Consider the following 13761-nt stretch of genomic DNA (forward strand, 5'->3'; position numbering starts at 1 on the left):
ACTTTTTTATATCATAAGATGGCATTGTCTTATATATGTGTATAATTACTTTAATTAAAATTATATTTTACTCTGCCTGTGACTTGATTACTTTTTATCACGATAAAAGTAAAGGCAACTCAATATATCTTTTGCACCCCCCCCCCCCCTTGAGTGTTTTCTGTATCCGCCTCTGAGTATAAAAGATGAGGCTAAATCCAAAATAATGTAGGTGAAATAGTAATAAATCATACAGCAACACAGTGAAGTATCAATGTAATATAACAACTCCAGCATCAAAATTCCACCTAAAAAAGAATTTTTTTGTGCTTTGTTTGCAGCAAAGCAGGGCATGTATCCTAGAGCCATGAAGGAGTTCATGGAGACACTAGTAGGTATGCAGCTAAAACCTTCAAACATCTTGGTGAGCCTCCATGTATAGTGTCCTTGTTCACCAGAGTTCCACTGGAAGACACTTTTAAGATCCTGGAAAGTAAATTTGTCGAGATGACCGACATGTCCTGCAATCGACCTATTTCCCTCACCGAGGAAAATACTATAAGCTAACAGATGGAGTTCCTCAGGGATCTCCTCTCTATCCAGCTATTTCAAACCTCTTCATGGAGAATTTTGAAGAAATCAGTTACACTTTGACCAAGGTATTTTTTCCGTTAGGCGGACAACAGTTTCATCATTTGGCAACATGGATAGAATACACTGGATGACTTTTTAAACCACATGAATCAGCAGCATCCGAACATCAACTTTACTATGGAGGAGGAAAACATGATAACTGCATTCCATATCTAGACATCTCAATTCAAAGGAAAGCTGATGGTACTCTTGAGCAGAGTTTTTTTTAGAAAACCTATTCACATTAACCTTTGCGTAAGCAGGAGAAGCCATAATCATCTTCCCAAAAGCAGGGCTTGACCACCATGATGCACCTGCCTAAAATGGTATCTGCTGCAGAAAATCTTCCCACGAGAGATTGACAGTGATCTTAGCTTGGAACTGGGAAGAACCATCTGACCCTATAAACCAACGTGAGAAGATCATGAAAAGCTGTTAAGAAGAGGTTGCATTACCTATCTTTCCACCATCTCGAGGTAAATAGTAAGAATTTTACATAGGTAGAACCTACAGGTGATCCTTACGCCTCCAAAGAAAATTCCAGATGTGCTCGCAAGAGTTAAGGATGGCCTCAGCCATAACACATTGCATACCAGGGTATCTTCATGCAGGGGAACAACACACCTGGGTAGAGGAGTTGAGATAGAAAATATGCGTCAATTTGGGTGAACTGCCTTTGGTTTGAACATGGTTAAAAAGCTAATGTTTAAATTATAACTTGACCCAATCAGACACTGCGATACGTCTATTTATAAAAAGTAACGAGCAACAACTGATAATGTATTACCAAATACCTATAGAATGCTTTAAAATTGCATAAGTTGATTCACCTGAATGATGAGAATTTTTGTCATCCGTCCGGAACGCACGGGAAAAAATGATGAGAATTTTCACCATCCATACTCAGCACTGTTAAGGTGCCTGTAGTGTGTAACATCCCTTATGAGTGTCGCCCTGCCTACGTTGGAGAGACATCAAGTCCAGTAGAAGCCAGAATTAAGGAACTCGGGAGCACTTAAGACTTTTCCAACCCGAAAAAATGGCTCTGGCTGAGCATAGCCTCAAAATGGCACACTCCATCAATTTTATTGTCACCAAAATCTTAAGCAGGTCTTTCGAATACTGTGATCAAAGATTGAAAGAGGCAATAGATATACATCTCCATAAGAAAAACCTTAATCAGAACAAAAGCCAAATATGAATACCGTTGATTGATAAAATACAAGTCTCGGACACAATTCAAATTCCAATCACCCTCCGCCAAATATGAATTGGCTGGCCAGCAATGGGTCTCAACCATCTTAGGCTAGCTGAGTATAAAAACCAAGCATGGACCAAACTCTGCAATCAGTCTTCTTGCAATTAGGGAGTTTCTCGTTGAAATGTTGGCCTTAAACAGCCTTAGCCCAGTGATGTAATATCCCACAGATTAGTAGTGGACATCCAAAGCGTACTCCTTGGACGAACAGCTTTTCAGGGCATTTGGTCTTTCAAGCTCAGGGGAGAGCATCATTCACTCTTATATCAGTGGGTGCAAAAGCTCCTCTCCCTTTCTCTGCATCCACGGTAGTGGGTGAGGATATTTATTAGCCCCTGTGGCATAGCCAGGAATTTTGCTCAGGGGGGTGGAGGGTGTCCAAAACCATGGGGGAGAATTTTTGTAAAACAGGGTACTAAACTAATTTAAACACTTTCAATAATCGTAAAAACTATTTACCTCGTCGAGGAACATTTCGAAGTACCATTTTTTAAAAATATTTTGCTAATTCATGATTTTTTTAATATTTTGTTTTCTTTTATGAAGGAAAATAATTGTTTTCATATTTCGGGGGGGTCGGGGGAGGGGGAACCCCCCCTGGCTATGCCACTGATTAGCCCCATGTCTTGTATTACTGTTGTGAACCTTATCAACCGTTCTTGGTTTTTCCGATGGCATTGCCTTCATGACAGCATTGAGATTCTCCCATCCCTACCATTAGAGTAGCGAGGGGGTAGGTCCCGACCCCCTCTCCAAAATATAAAAACACAATTACTTTGCTTCATGAATGAAAACAAAATAATGAAAAATTATGAATTTACAAGAGATTTCTTAGAAAAATGAAGTTTTTCCGATTACGAAAAGTGATCAAATTAGTTTGAAACCCTCTGCATACTTAGTACCCTGTTTTTTTCCCTTTCGGTTTTGACCCCTGCCTCCTCCTGATCAAAATTTCTGGCTACACCACTGATCCCTACCCTTCCCCATATTCTTACCCCTGGAGGCATCTTTAGGCTCCCATGGTGATGCCACTTCCTTTCCCTTCCTCTGTCCTCCCCCCGTCTTGAGAAGTGCAGGTGTGAGAGTCTCTTGACTTGGTTCCAGGCCCTAGAGAGTGTTTCCCCTTGGGCCTGTCTTGAGTACCAGATTCTAGCCGAAGCATCACCATCCATCCATCCATATGCACCACCTAGGGACCAGTGGCACAGCAAGGGTTTCGGGGGATGAAACTCTCCCAAAACTCAAGAGATATTTTAAAATTTATTGCATTTTACTTAATTAGATAAATATTACTAACAGAATAGTGTAAGGATGAATAAAATATCCCTCAAAAAAACGTGTAGCTCACCATTTATCTTAAAAATTTTCTGGGGGAGGGTACCCACACCTCCGGTATTCCATGCCCCCAGCATTAGTCGATCCTAAAACTCACCCTTGACTTAATTCCTAGCTGTGCGCCTGCAAGGGGCCATTGTTATAGCAGAGAACAATAGCATATAACAGAGATCAAAACATTCACATGGAGAGCATCATCACACCCATAAGTTCGTGCTGAGAATTCCACCAAAATTTTAAACATTAGGTTCACTAATTTAGGCGTAAAGATCTTGGTCCAAAACGATTTACGATTTTTTGCTACATATGTGCGATATTAATAAGGTTTTTACTGTTAGAAAGTCAGTAAATAGTGTGCTTAACTGAATTACCTGTGGAGTAACTTGATCTGTCACTTCATTGACTTTTCCTTGCATTTTTACAAAAAAGAAAAAAGTACAAACCTTTTTGCCTTATGCTCAAAAAGAGAAGATGTTGACTAATTTTAAGATAGGATAGAGTAATCTATGATTTCAGCTGTTTACTTGTATAAATTACCACATTAGCTCTGCTTTAAGAATTCATATCCTTGCTTCTTATGGCATCTTGAAAGATAGAAAGAAACATATGTAGTACTTATTTATTCACTTGTTTGTGCTGTAAATAGATTGAATTTTCAACATTAGGTTAATTTGAAGTGTTGCACACTGATGACAGGATTTCACCACCCCTTACTTTTAATATACATGCACTTAGTGTTGGTATTGGCAATTGCAATTTCAATAATGTCAATTTATTATTAAAAAATGCCCAGCCTATTAACTTCTGATTAAAGTGAATATGAAGTTAACTACAAAAAAGTTCATAAATTATTTGAACGCAGTCTTCCAGCCAACGTAGGCGAAATAGATAACAAAGCTTGCTCAAACAGTATAAGAAAAATATCATAGATAGAGCATTTTCCATGGGAATATCTAGGAGAGAGGATACTACTGGAAATAAAATAAAAAAATTGCATAATTAATATAAGACAGTCAATGAACACAGCATGAATGTACATAAAATTTTGAAGTTTTTTTTTATTATGCATTGAGGTATGAGACAAGAATAGAAAAATATAATTACAGGACAAATTATCTAACAACTATCAGTAGTTTTAAAGTGCTCTTCATCAATTGTGGAATATATGTGGCCCTCATTTGACAGGAACTCCAAAATGTTTCTGAAACAAAGACCAGCAAGTATGAGCGGAGGCTCTGAGTTGAAAAAAACAATTTAGTGCATCAATTATATTAATATGGTGCCATATAAAACATCAAATATAAATTTCTCAGGACCTAGCATTCTTTCTCACTGATGAAATATGATTAATTTAGAACATAAAAGTGACATATCTTATGGCATTGGGCTATGCATTTACCATGATGTTACATGAATCATCTTGATTGATACTATCTACTCAGACATGGTGGTACTTCTCAGGAAACGCATGAAAATAATTCAGGTTTCTTGTGCCAATAAAGTTTCAAATATAGACTACAGATGCATGCCAGTTTCCATATCTGTCATGAACTATGATTTTAATTGGAAACTTGTGCAATACCGTATATGTCTGAATATAGTCCCCCCTTTTTTTCCGAAAATGCCTGTGGTAAAAGTAAAGGGGGGACTATATTCAAACTCATTTTTTAAATTATTTCCTGAAACTGAAGGATCAAAATTAGGGGGGGACTATATTCAGAGGGGGACTATATACGGAGCTATACAGTATTTGATAGGCTATCCCACGGAAGTCACCAGTTTCTAGGCTATCATGATTGTCGGCCTACCATTCTGATCACATGATCTTGTATTTTGCACTCACATGCTTGATCCAATGTACAGATGCAAAATATCACTCTAGTTTACATTAAATTATAGGATAATACCCCTGAAAGAGTTTTCTACTACTAACATAGAAGAAAGGAAATATTTTCCCCATGCCCCACATACAAAAGCCTCAAAACTTTGTCCCAAGAGGAAGCTGTTTCCTATAAAATACACTTGTATTTCCTTGAGACTAAGGAAAATTTCCCTACCAGATACTTTCTGCACAAATAATTGAAGGGAATAGGAGGCTAATACTTGTTTGCTTTACTGTCAATTAAGTACAAGAATACTTTAAGAACATGGGAAATATAATTAGCAAAATATTTTGATTTACTTACTCGATTTCCTTGGGAGAAACTCTCCCTCGAATGCTGTTTGCAATGGCACTCTTATGTATTCCAGTTCCTTCAATACAGGTCTGAAAATAATATTCAATCACTGAAGAAGGCAAGTCTAGATACTTGGGGTACTTATTCCGAAAAAAAAGCCATATGAAATCATGACCATGAACGAAATTCAAAAGAAAAGATATACAACATTCCTTTATACATTGGTCTGAATGCTGAATATATCTTTCATATAAAAATAAAAGCAATTATAAAAACATAAAAACCAATCAGGGTTCCCACTCTACCTGAATAATAAAATACATGATTTTTTCCAGGTTTTCACGGTTTTTTCAGGTTTTCACGTGTTTTTTTCAGGTTTTCACGGTCTCAATTTCGTCAAATTTAAGGTACGTTAATAAGCCAACGATAAGAAAATCACTGGCCGTATATCAACAGAAAATTAACGTACGCGACAAACGGCCATGAATGTTAACGCCGCAATTAAAAGTGATATCTGTTATGACATGATCTATCGTTTGCAAAATTCAGGGCCGACTACAGGACCAGCCCAACCGCGCTCTTGCCCGGATGCCGAATACCCTTCGGACCTTCTTCCGTCCGGGACCCGAAGTCCTTTTTTAATTCCTCGCCGAGAGATTGCTTTTTGAACACGTTGTTATTACTGCACAGTAACCAAATTTACCTTACCCAATCTTTCTTATTTAATGGAAAATATTTAATTAAAATTGTTTATTGAACATAATAAATCAAAAAACAATTACATACACCGTATTAGCAAGAATCTAAGACAAACACGATTCTAAGACTATAAGATTATACCCTCCTTTTTTGGAACTCCACCAGGGGAAAAAAAGTTTTCCTAATAACGTTACGATTATAAAATGAATGCGGTAAAACGATCAATGCTTTAGCTTTTGCTAGTTTGCCTATGTCCCAGGAAACGCAGGATTTTGGCGAGTAATTATGACATTCATTAAAGGTTTCAAACAATATTTTAGATAATAACAAGAATAATAGTTCTTTATCAAGACACTTAGGTCATATTGTTGCTTCGTCTCATATCTCTTTCAAAATCCTGAAGGAAAATGCCACCTCGCTAAAAAAATGTTTGCTCTCCACTCGGCATTTACACTGCTATTATGGATTTCTGTCTGATGTAATGAATATGACTGCGCCATGAAATTTTTTACCCATTCTTTTCTAATTAGCGTAGTGCCAGATGAGCAGATGAATTCGGATTGTTAGTAGGGAGAAACAAAAATCCTGAGAAGATATCCCTTCGTCGGTAACTCTGACAAGTGAGACTTATAGTATAACTCGTAAATTGATAACTGATAATAACCTGATATCCTGTTTTCGAAAAAATGCACATTAACTGCAGAGAAGCTCAGCTACGAGGATATCGAGTTTCGCCAGAAATCATCATTGTATTTTTCCAACTATTTTCTTGTTTTAAATGTTTAAATAACGTTAGAAATACGTCGTGTTTGGTCTCATTCTTTCTTGAATTACGTGCACTTTACAAACATTTCAATCTAATAAAAGTATAATGCTAATTGCCGAAATTCATTGTTAGACACCTTTTGGGCTAATAGGAGATTCATGCAGCAGTTGACCTCCAGAAACTGGGAACTTCGAAGCAGTTAGGCTGAAAAAGGTCAGTGGGTGAGAAAAGGGGGGAGCGCAAAACACGTTTCTATTGTTCTCACGTAACTCTATATTTTTTTCGAAGCTAAGGTCTTTGTAATACGATCCTCGCGCGAGCTGAGACCGTTTTTTTATTTCAGAGAAGAGGAAAGCTTCAGAGGGGGGGAGGCGAGTTCTGAGTGGAGGGGGATAGCGGATCTTGGGAAATGCGCTAATGTTACTATCCCACGGCACTCAGCTTCTCCCCATAGTTATTCAATCTCCTGGGGGTGTCTGTCGTTATTAGCCACAAACAACACTTAGTAAACACTTCGTCTCATTTTCATTAAACGATGGATGCGGGAAAATTATATGACGGGACGGCGATCTTCAAACGATCCAAACGAGGTGAGCGTAGTCTTTTGAGAGCTATTGCCATAAATAAAAATAAAAAAGCCTATTTGCCGTAGAAATGTTTCCTTAAGTAAAATTCCAATGGCTAACTCATATTTCGAAGCATATGGCATGTGCCCTAATTTTGTGTGTGAACCGAACTTCGAGTTACAAATCAGATAACTTTCGTAAATGGTTCATTCTCAGTCTATTAGAAAAGCAAGTTATTTCATTTGTCCTTTTTCGAATACAAGTCCGTCCCTAGCTATCACTGAAATTGAAACGCTTACAATTAGACAAAACAACAGACTTCCGCCATTAAAATGGTAAATATCGGTCAATGTGTCATCAAATCGTACGGACCAATTACTACACTTCGATTATTCGTGTTTGGATAAATGCGTAGACCATGAGCCTTCGCGTGCCTGACCTTGACACATGATTAACATATCGAATTTGATCAGTCAATCCATAGGCGGATCCAGGGGGGGGGGGCACGTGCCCCCCCCAGATCCTCAAAAATATGCATGATTTTTAATATGGTCCCATTATCATTGCGTTCGTTTTGTATTACGAGGTATCCTTGTGCCCCACCCAGAACAAAATCCTGGATACGGCCTTGCTTGTGCCCCTCCCAGAAAAAAATCCTGGATCCGCCTCTGAGTCAATCGTAGTATTATTATCAAGATTGAGATATCAGGGTTCCCACTCTACCTGAACAATGAAATTCACGGCTTTTTCCAGGTTTTCACGGTTATTTTTCACGTTTTCACGGTTTTTTTTAAGGTTTTCACGGTCTCAATTTTGCTAAATTCACGGTCCATTAATAAGCCAACAATAAGAAAATCACTGGCCGTATATCAACAGAAAATTAACGTACGCGAAAAACGCCGTGAATGTTAACGCCGCGGCGCGCCGCAATGAAAAGTGATATCTGTTATGACGTGATCTATCGTTTGCAAAATTCAGGGCCGACTAAAGGACCAGCCCAACCGCGCTCTTGCCCGGACGCCGAATACCCTTCGGACCTTCTTCCGTCCGGACACTCGAGGTTCTTTTTTAATTCCTCGCTGAGAGATTGTTTTTTTGCGCACGTTGTTATTACTGCACAGTAACCGAATTTCCCCCACCCCAATATTTCTTATTTAACGGAAAATATTTTATTTAAATTGTTTATAGAATATAATAAATTGAATCTTTCTTATTCAGAGGAAAATATTTTATGAAAATTGTTAATAGAACATAATAAATCGAAAAACAATTTCATACACCGTATTAGCACGAATCTAAGACGAACACGATTCTAAGACTACCCTCCTTTTTTGGAACTCCACTAGGGGACAATTTTTCTTTATTAATAACGATAAGATTATAAAATGAATGCGGAAAAACGATCAATGCTTAATTTTTTTGCTAGATTGCCTATGTCCCAGGAAACGCAGGATTTTGGCGAGTGATTAAGAAATTCATTAAAGGTTTCAAAACAATATTTTAGATAATAACAGGAATAGTAGTACTTTATCAAGACACATACGTCATATTGTTGATTCGACCCATATCTCTTTCAAAATTCTGAATGTTTGCTCTCCACTCGGCATTTACACTGCTATTATGGATTTCAGTCAGATGTAAAAATTCTTATCCATCAAACACCATTTCCAGTACACGTATTCACGAGAGCAATGTGCATGTTGTGCCTAAAACAACCGCATTCGCCGGTGCAGTGACTGGTTGTGAGATGGATCACGAAGGCCAAAAATAGTCAATTACTTGAATTGTTCCTGTCTAATGAATATATTTTTAATACAATTGAGGTAGTGTGTAAAGCGTGAACAATGTTGCGTTAATCGTCAGCGGCACGCCCACCTGGATCTTCGCCTTCATATCTCTACTTGTTTTCTCCAGGTAGCTCACTCTACCCCCACCCCTAACGTCATGTGCTAGCGGACAACCCAAGGCGCTCTGCAATATTCACGCGCATCTAGCCCAGATTCTTTTCTTCATGTTCAATTATTTTCAGTCCATCTCTTAAAGTTCTCAATAGTTTCTTCGGAGGGGCCATGGTCGGAAGACGACTAAAATTAAACTAGTGAAAATGACTTTATTAAACCCACATGGAAAACACTCGGTGGTTCGAAGTCCAGCCACCCCGGAAAGTAGGGAACCACTCGTACGAGGTGAAGTTCGGAACTGATGCTATCGCGTACGGGGGTACGCAGAGCACACTGCAGAGGGCGAAGCGTGACCATATGACTGCGCCATGAAATTTTTTACCCTAAAGATGCCCATTCTTTTCTAATTAGCGTAGCGCCAGATGATCAGATGAATTCGGATTGTTAGTAGGGAGAAACAAAAATCCTGAGAAGATATCCCTTCGTCAGTAACTCTGACAAGTGAGACTACTAGTAGTAGTATAGCTCGTAAATTGATAACTGATAACAACCTGGTATCATGTTTTCGGAACAAAATGCCGAATTAACTGCCGTAAGCTCAGCTACGAGGATATCGCGTTTCGCCAAAAATCACCATCGTATTTTTCCATCTATTTCCTTGCTTAAAATACGTCATGTGTGGTCTCGTGTTTTTAACGTGCAAATTACTAACATTTCAATCTAATAAAAGCATAATAGCAATTACTGAATATCATTGTTAGACACCTTTTGGGCTAATAGGTGATTCATGCAGCAGTTGACCTCCATAAACTGGGAACTTCGAAGCAGTTAGGCTGAAAAAGGTCAGTTGGTGAGAAGAGGGGGGAGCGCGAAACACGTTTCTATTGTTCTCGTGTAACTCGATATTTTTTTCGAAGCTAAGGTCTTCGTAATGAGATCCCTGCGCGAGTTGGGACCTGTTTTTATTTTGAAGAAGAGGAAAGCGTCAGAAGGGGGGAGGCGAATGGTGAATGGAGGGGGATAAAGGTTCTTGGGAAATGCGCTAATGTTACTTTCCCACGGCACTGAGCTTCTCCCAATGGTAGTTCCATCTCTTGGGGAGGATTCCAACTACGTGCTTGTCGTTATTAGCCATAAATGACACATTGTATTTATTTCGTCTCATTTTCGTCAAACGATGGATGCGGGAAAATTCTGCGTCGGAACCGCGATCTTCAAACGATCAATGCGAGAAACGATACTTCGGGGAACGAAAGATGCGGGAAAAAATTAAATTGTCTATAAGGAACTTTATTTGGGACCAGAAACGGCGAACGATCAATGCGGGAACGATAGATCGAGGTTCCACCGTATAACTTTCTTTTGAAAGCGGCAGTGTAATGACTTCTTTTCTCTGCTATCGTAATACTCTGAAACCAAAACTGAATCGATCTCTCTAATCAGAGGCAAATCATGTTCCCTTCTTACCGTTGCTCTGGGAAAAATGGAACGACTATGTAGCATAATTAATCGTAGAGGGCGTAACTTGGTGGAAATCCATAATATCACGAATACAAGGATCAAGGAAATAGCAAAGTTCTTGATCCTTGTATTCGTGAGACTATGTAGCAGTTTATATCGCGACGGCATTGAGGCTTTAACGACACAAACAAACAGCATTACCTTAGATAGCACAAAGCGGAGGAACTGGATCACCACCGACAGTAAATAACTCCACACAAACTTTCCGGTTGCGACGTAAAACTGGCAAGTTCCAGGTCGACGCATGCGACAATCGTGTAATGCTGTGTTGCCATAAGCGGAAATCTTCTCTCGTTTTCAGGGCCGCAATGCGCGAGAATTAGTAACGTCACGCCGAAAGCTCGCTGTCACCCGGTTCAAACGCAGGGAGCGTAGTGTCCACAGCGCATGGCAGGTTGTCAAGGCTAGCGGTCTTCCAGTCATAGGATTGAGGGTGTTGAATAAACGTTCAAATTTTTCGACACAATGGCCATCTAGATTTAGTTTCGAAAGTGGTCGCTGCAGCCAGTGGGAAGGCTAATTGGGAGGAAGGGGGACTAAGCAGTGACCGAGGGAGGGGAAACCAAGCCATTTGAGGAAAGTAAACAAGCTGATGAGAAGTGGTGTCATATTTCAGGAGGGGGAGAGAAAAGGCCTGCGCTGGGGAAAGATGTTTTTTTCTTCAGGCAACATTCGTTCCCACGCTTCTCTGACCCATGCGACCGCATGCGACGATGCTCGCCACAATGAATAGAAATGCGCTAGCTACGAACGAAGATGAAAATTTCTGGGAAGGTATTATTATCAAGATTGAGAGATTTTTAAGGTTTTAAGACGAAATTCACGGCTATTTCCCGGTTTTTTCACGGTAGAGGAAATTCACGGCTAATTCACGGTTTTAAGGTTTTCACGGTTGAGTGGGAACCCTGGATATTTTTAAGGTTTCATGGCAAAATTCACGGCTTTTTCCAGGTTTTCTCACGGTAGACGAAATTCACGGCTTATTCACGGTTTAAGGTTTTCACGGATGAGTGGGAACCCTGCCAATATAAGCATGATCCAACACACATTATCTTAATGTAACATTGAAGACAGTTAAAATGTGAATCCCAGTACATTAATAATGACCCATGACTTAATAATGATGACAACAGGATTGAATTTGAGGATAATTTTGAATATTCACAATAGAAAACAAACTTCGTATTCTCCGCATGAACTTGGAATTTTACATTCTGCAGCATAGTGCACATGAATCAGAGCAGTGAAACTTGTGTCATCTGAATTCACATAGAAAATAAACCTTTTTATCTTTCTATAGCGAATGCCACCTGAATTAAACTAGATGATTAGAAAATAACACCACAGAATGTTTCAGATTATAAAAATGTAACGCACAAAGAAAATAAATTTCAATTAGGTATACCTGAATGGCACTGTAGACCAGTTGCTGTTGAGGTGTAAATCCATTCATTAAACCGCCAGTTGCACCATACCCAGGCATGGCGTTGCTGTTTCTATTGTCAAAACTAGCTCCCATTAATGAATTTGGAAGGGCGGTATTGTTCGTGTTATGGAATGTATCACTCTGAAAAATAACAATTACGTCATTTTCAGAATACCAAGGCAAAAACACATAGACATTAGCAAATATTATTCTAAACAAATACCTCTTTCTTTTTCATCAACTGTTCAGACTTGACAGTTGTATGAATAACCTCCAGCAGGTGAGTGGTTAATTCGTTCAATTCACACAATGGCATAATTTTCAGTACCATAACGAATGGTTTCTCATGCACCATACGAATTGATCCAATTAGTCTGTAATATGAGTTCTCTACAACCGGCTGATTGCTGGCGTCATTACCATCCTTCAAGAAAAATTTGGCAATAGGCATCAAAATCACATAAAGGAGATATAACACGGAAGAAGCAGATCTTACTTAGATTATTATAACACGTACCCCTGATTCAATGAAAATGGACGCGCTAATGGACCCAGTATCATCCTGAATGACATATGTAATTTTGGTTGATGAGATTTCCACAGACTTCACTACGCCTACAAGGGTTGCCTGAGAACATTCAAATATTTTCTTCCATATAGTTAACATTCGCCGAGTAGAATTTAAAACATTAATTGAGACATCAATAAGTATAATAGACATAGTGAAACACAATGACAATATAACCTATACATTTAATTACCAAATGCACTTGAGTCTCGCCAATTTTCAAGCCGTCATCTCCACCTTGTAATATTTGACTTATAGTTACAGGTACAACGTTCCTCTGTCTCCTTGCGTCCTTATTCTGATCACCGGAGGGCGAATCAGTTTTGGAAGCAGAGTAAAACCCCGCAGCATTTCTGAAATTGTTACCATCTACCGAGAGAAACGTCAAAAATTATATGAATGCAAAATATTAATGCTATAGATCATATTTTAACTAAATACCCATACCATCCATGATGTTGGGGGCCGCTTCCGCCAAAAATAATCTTAAAAGTCTTTCTCCCGCGCACTCGCAGGGACTCGAAAACAGCGATTTATGATGGCATTTTGTTTTTGAAGGCTGCGCCACATGCGGGCGCTGCTCGAAACTTTTGTAAAAACGGAAATCCTTCCCGCCTCAGTTTTGAAACGCTTGTATTTGAACACACCTAAATATCTTCAAGGTAAATTAAAATATACCGGTCTTGTCTTGCCACCATTCATAATTTCATTTTTTTATTTACGCGAGGGCTGATTTCTTGTTACTGCGAGCCAAATTTACTGTGCCTCGGAAATCGCTTTAAATATCTTTTATCGCCAATATTCCCTAAGTTAATGCATCAACTTTCTTTCAAAGAGTGATTATTATTGTGAAAGAAAACCATCTTAAACCTGGATGAGGTATGATGGGTCCATCCAAACTTCATGCTTTACATTCTATCCTGCAAAGTTGC

The 13761-nt window shown here is 38.9% G+C and overlaps 1 protein-coding gene across 1 annotated transcript; it reads right to left on the minus strand.

The window, feature by feature from the left end:
• Positions 1–4239: 4239 nt before the first annotated feature.
• LOC124169596 (replication protein A 32 kDa subunit) lies at positions 4240–13401 on the minus strand. The gene is made up of 7 exons (XM_046548236.1): positions 13277–13401; positions 13023–13198; positions 12779–12889; positions 12485–12685; positions 12241–12402; positions 5392–5471; positions 4240–4406 (listed from the first exon to the last, which is right to left on the minus strand). The coding sequence occupies exons 1-7, from the start codon at positions 13281–13283 to the stop codon at positions 4322–4324; spliced, it is 822 nt and encodes a 273-aa protein (XP_046404192.1). The 5' UTR covers positions 13284–13401; the 3' UTR covers positions 4240–4321.
• Positions 13402–13761: the final 360 nt, after the last annotated feature.

Source organism: Ischnura elegans, chromosome 12 (genome assembly GCF_921293095.1).
Source record: "Ischnura elegans chromosome 12, ioIscEleg1.1, whole genome shotgun sequence".
NCBI lineage: Eukaryota > Metazoa > Arthropoda > Insecta > Odonata > Coenagrionidae > Ischnura > Ischnura elegans.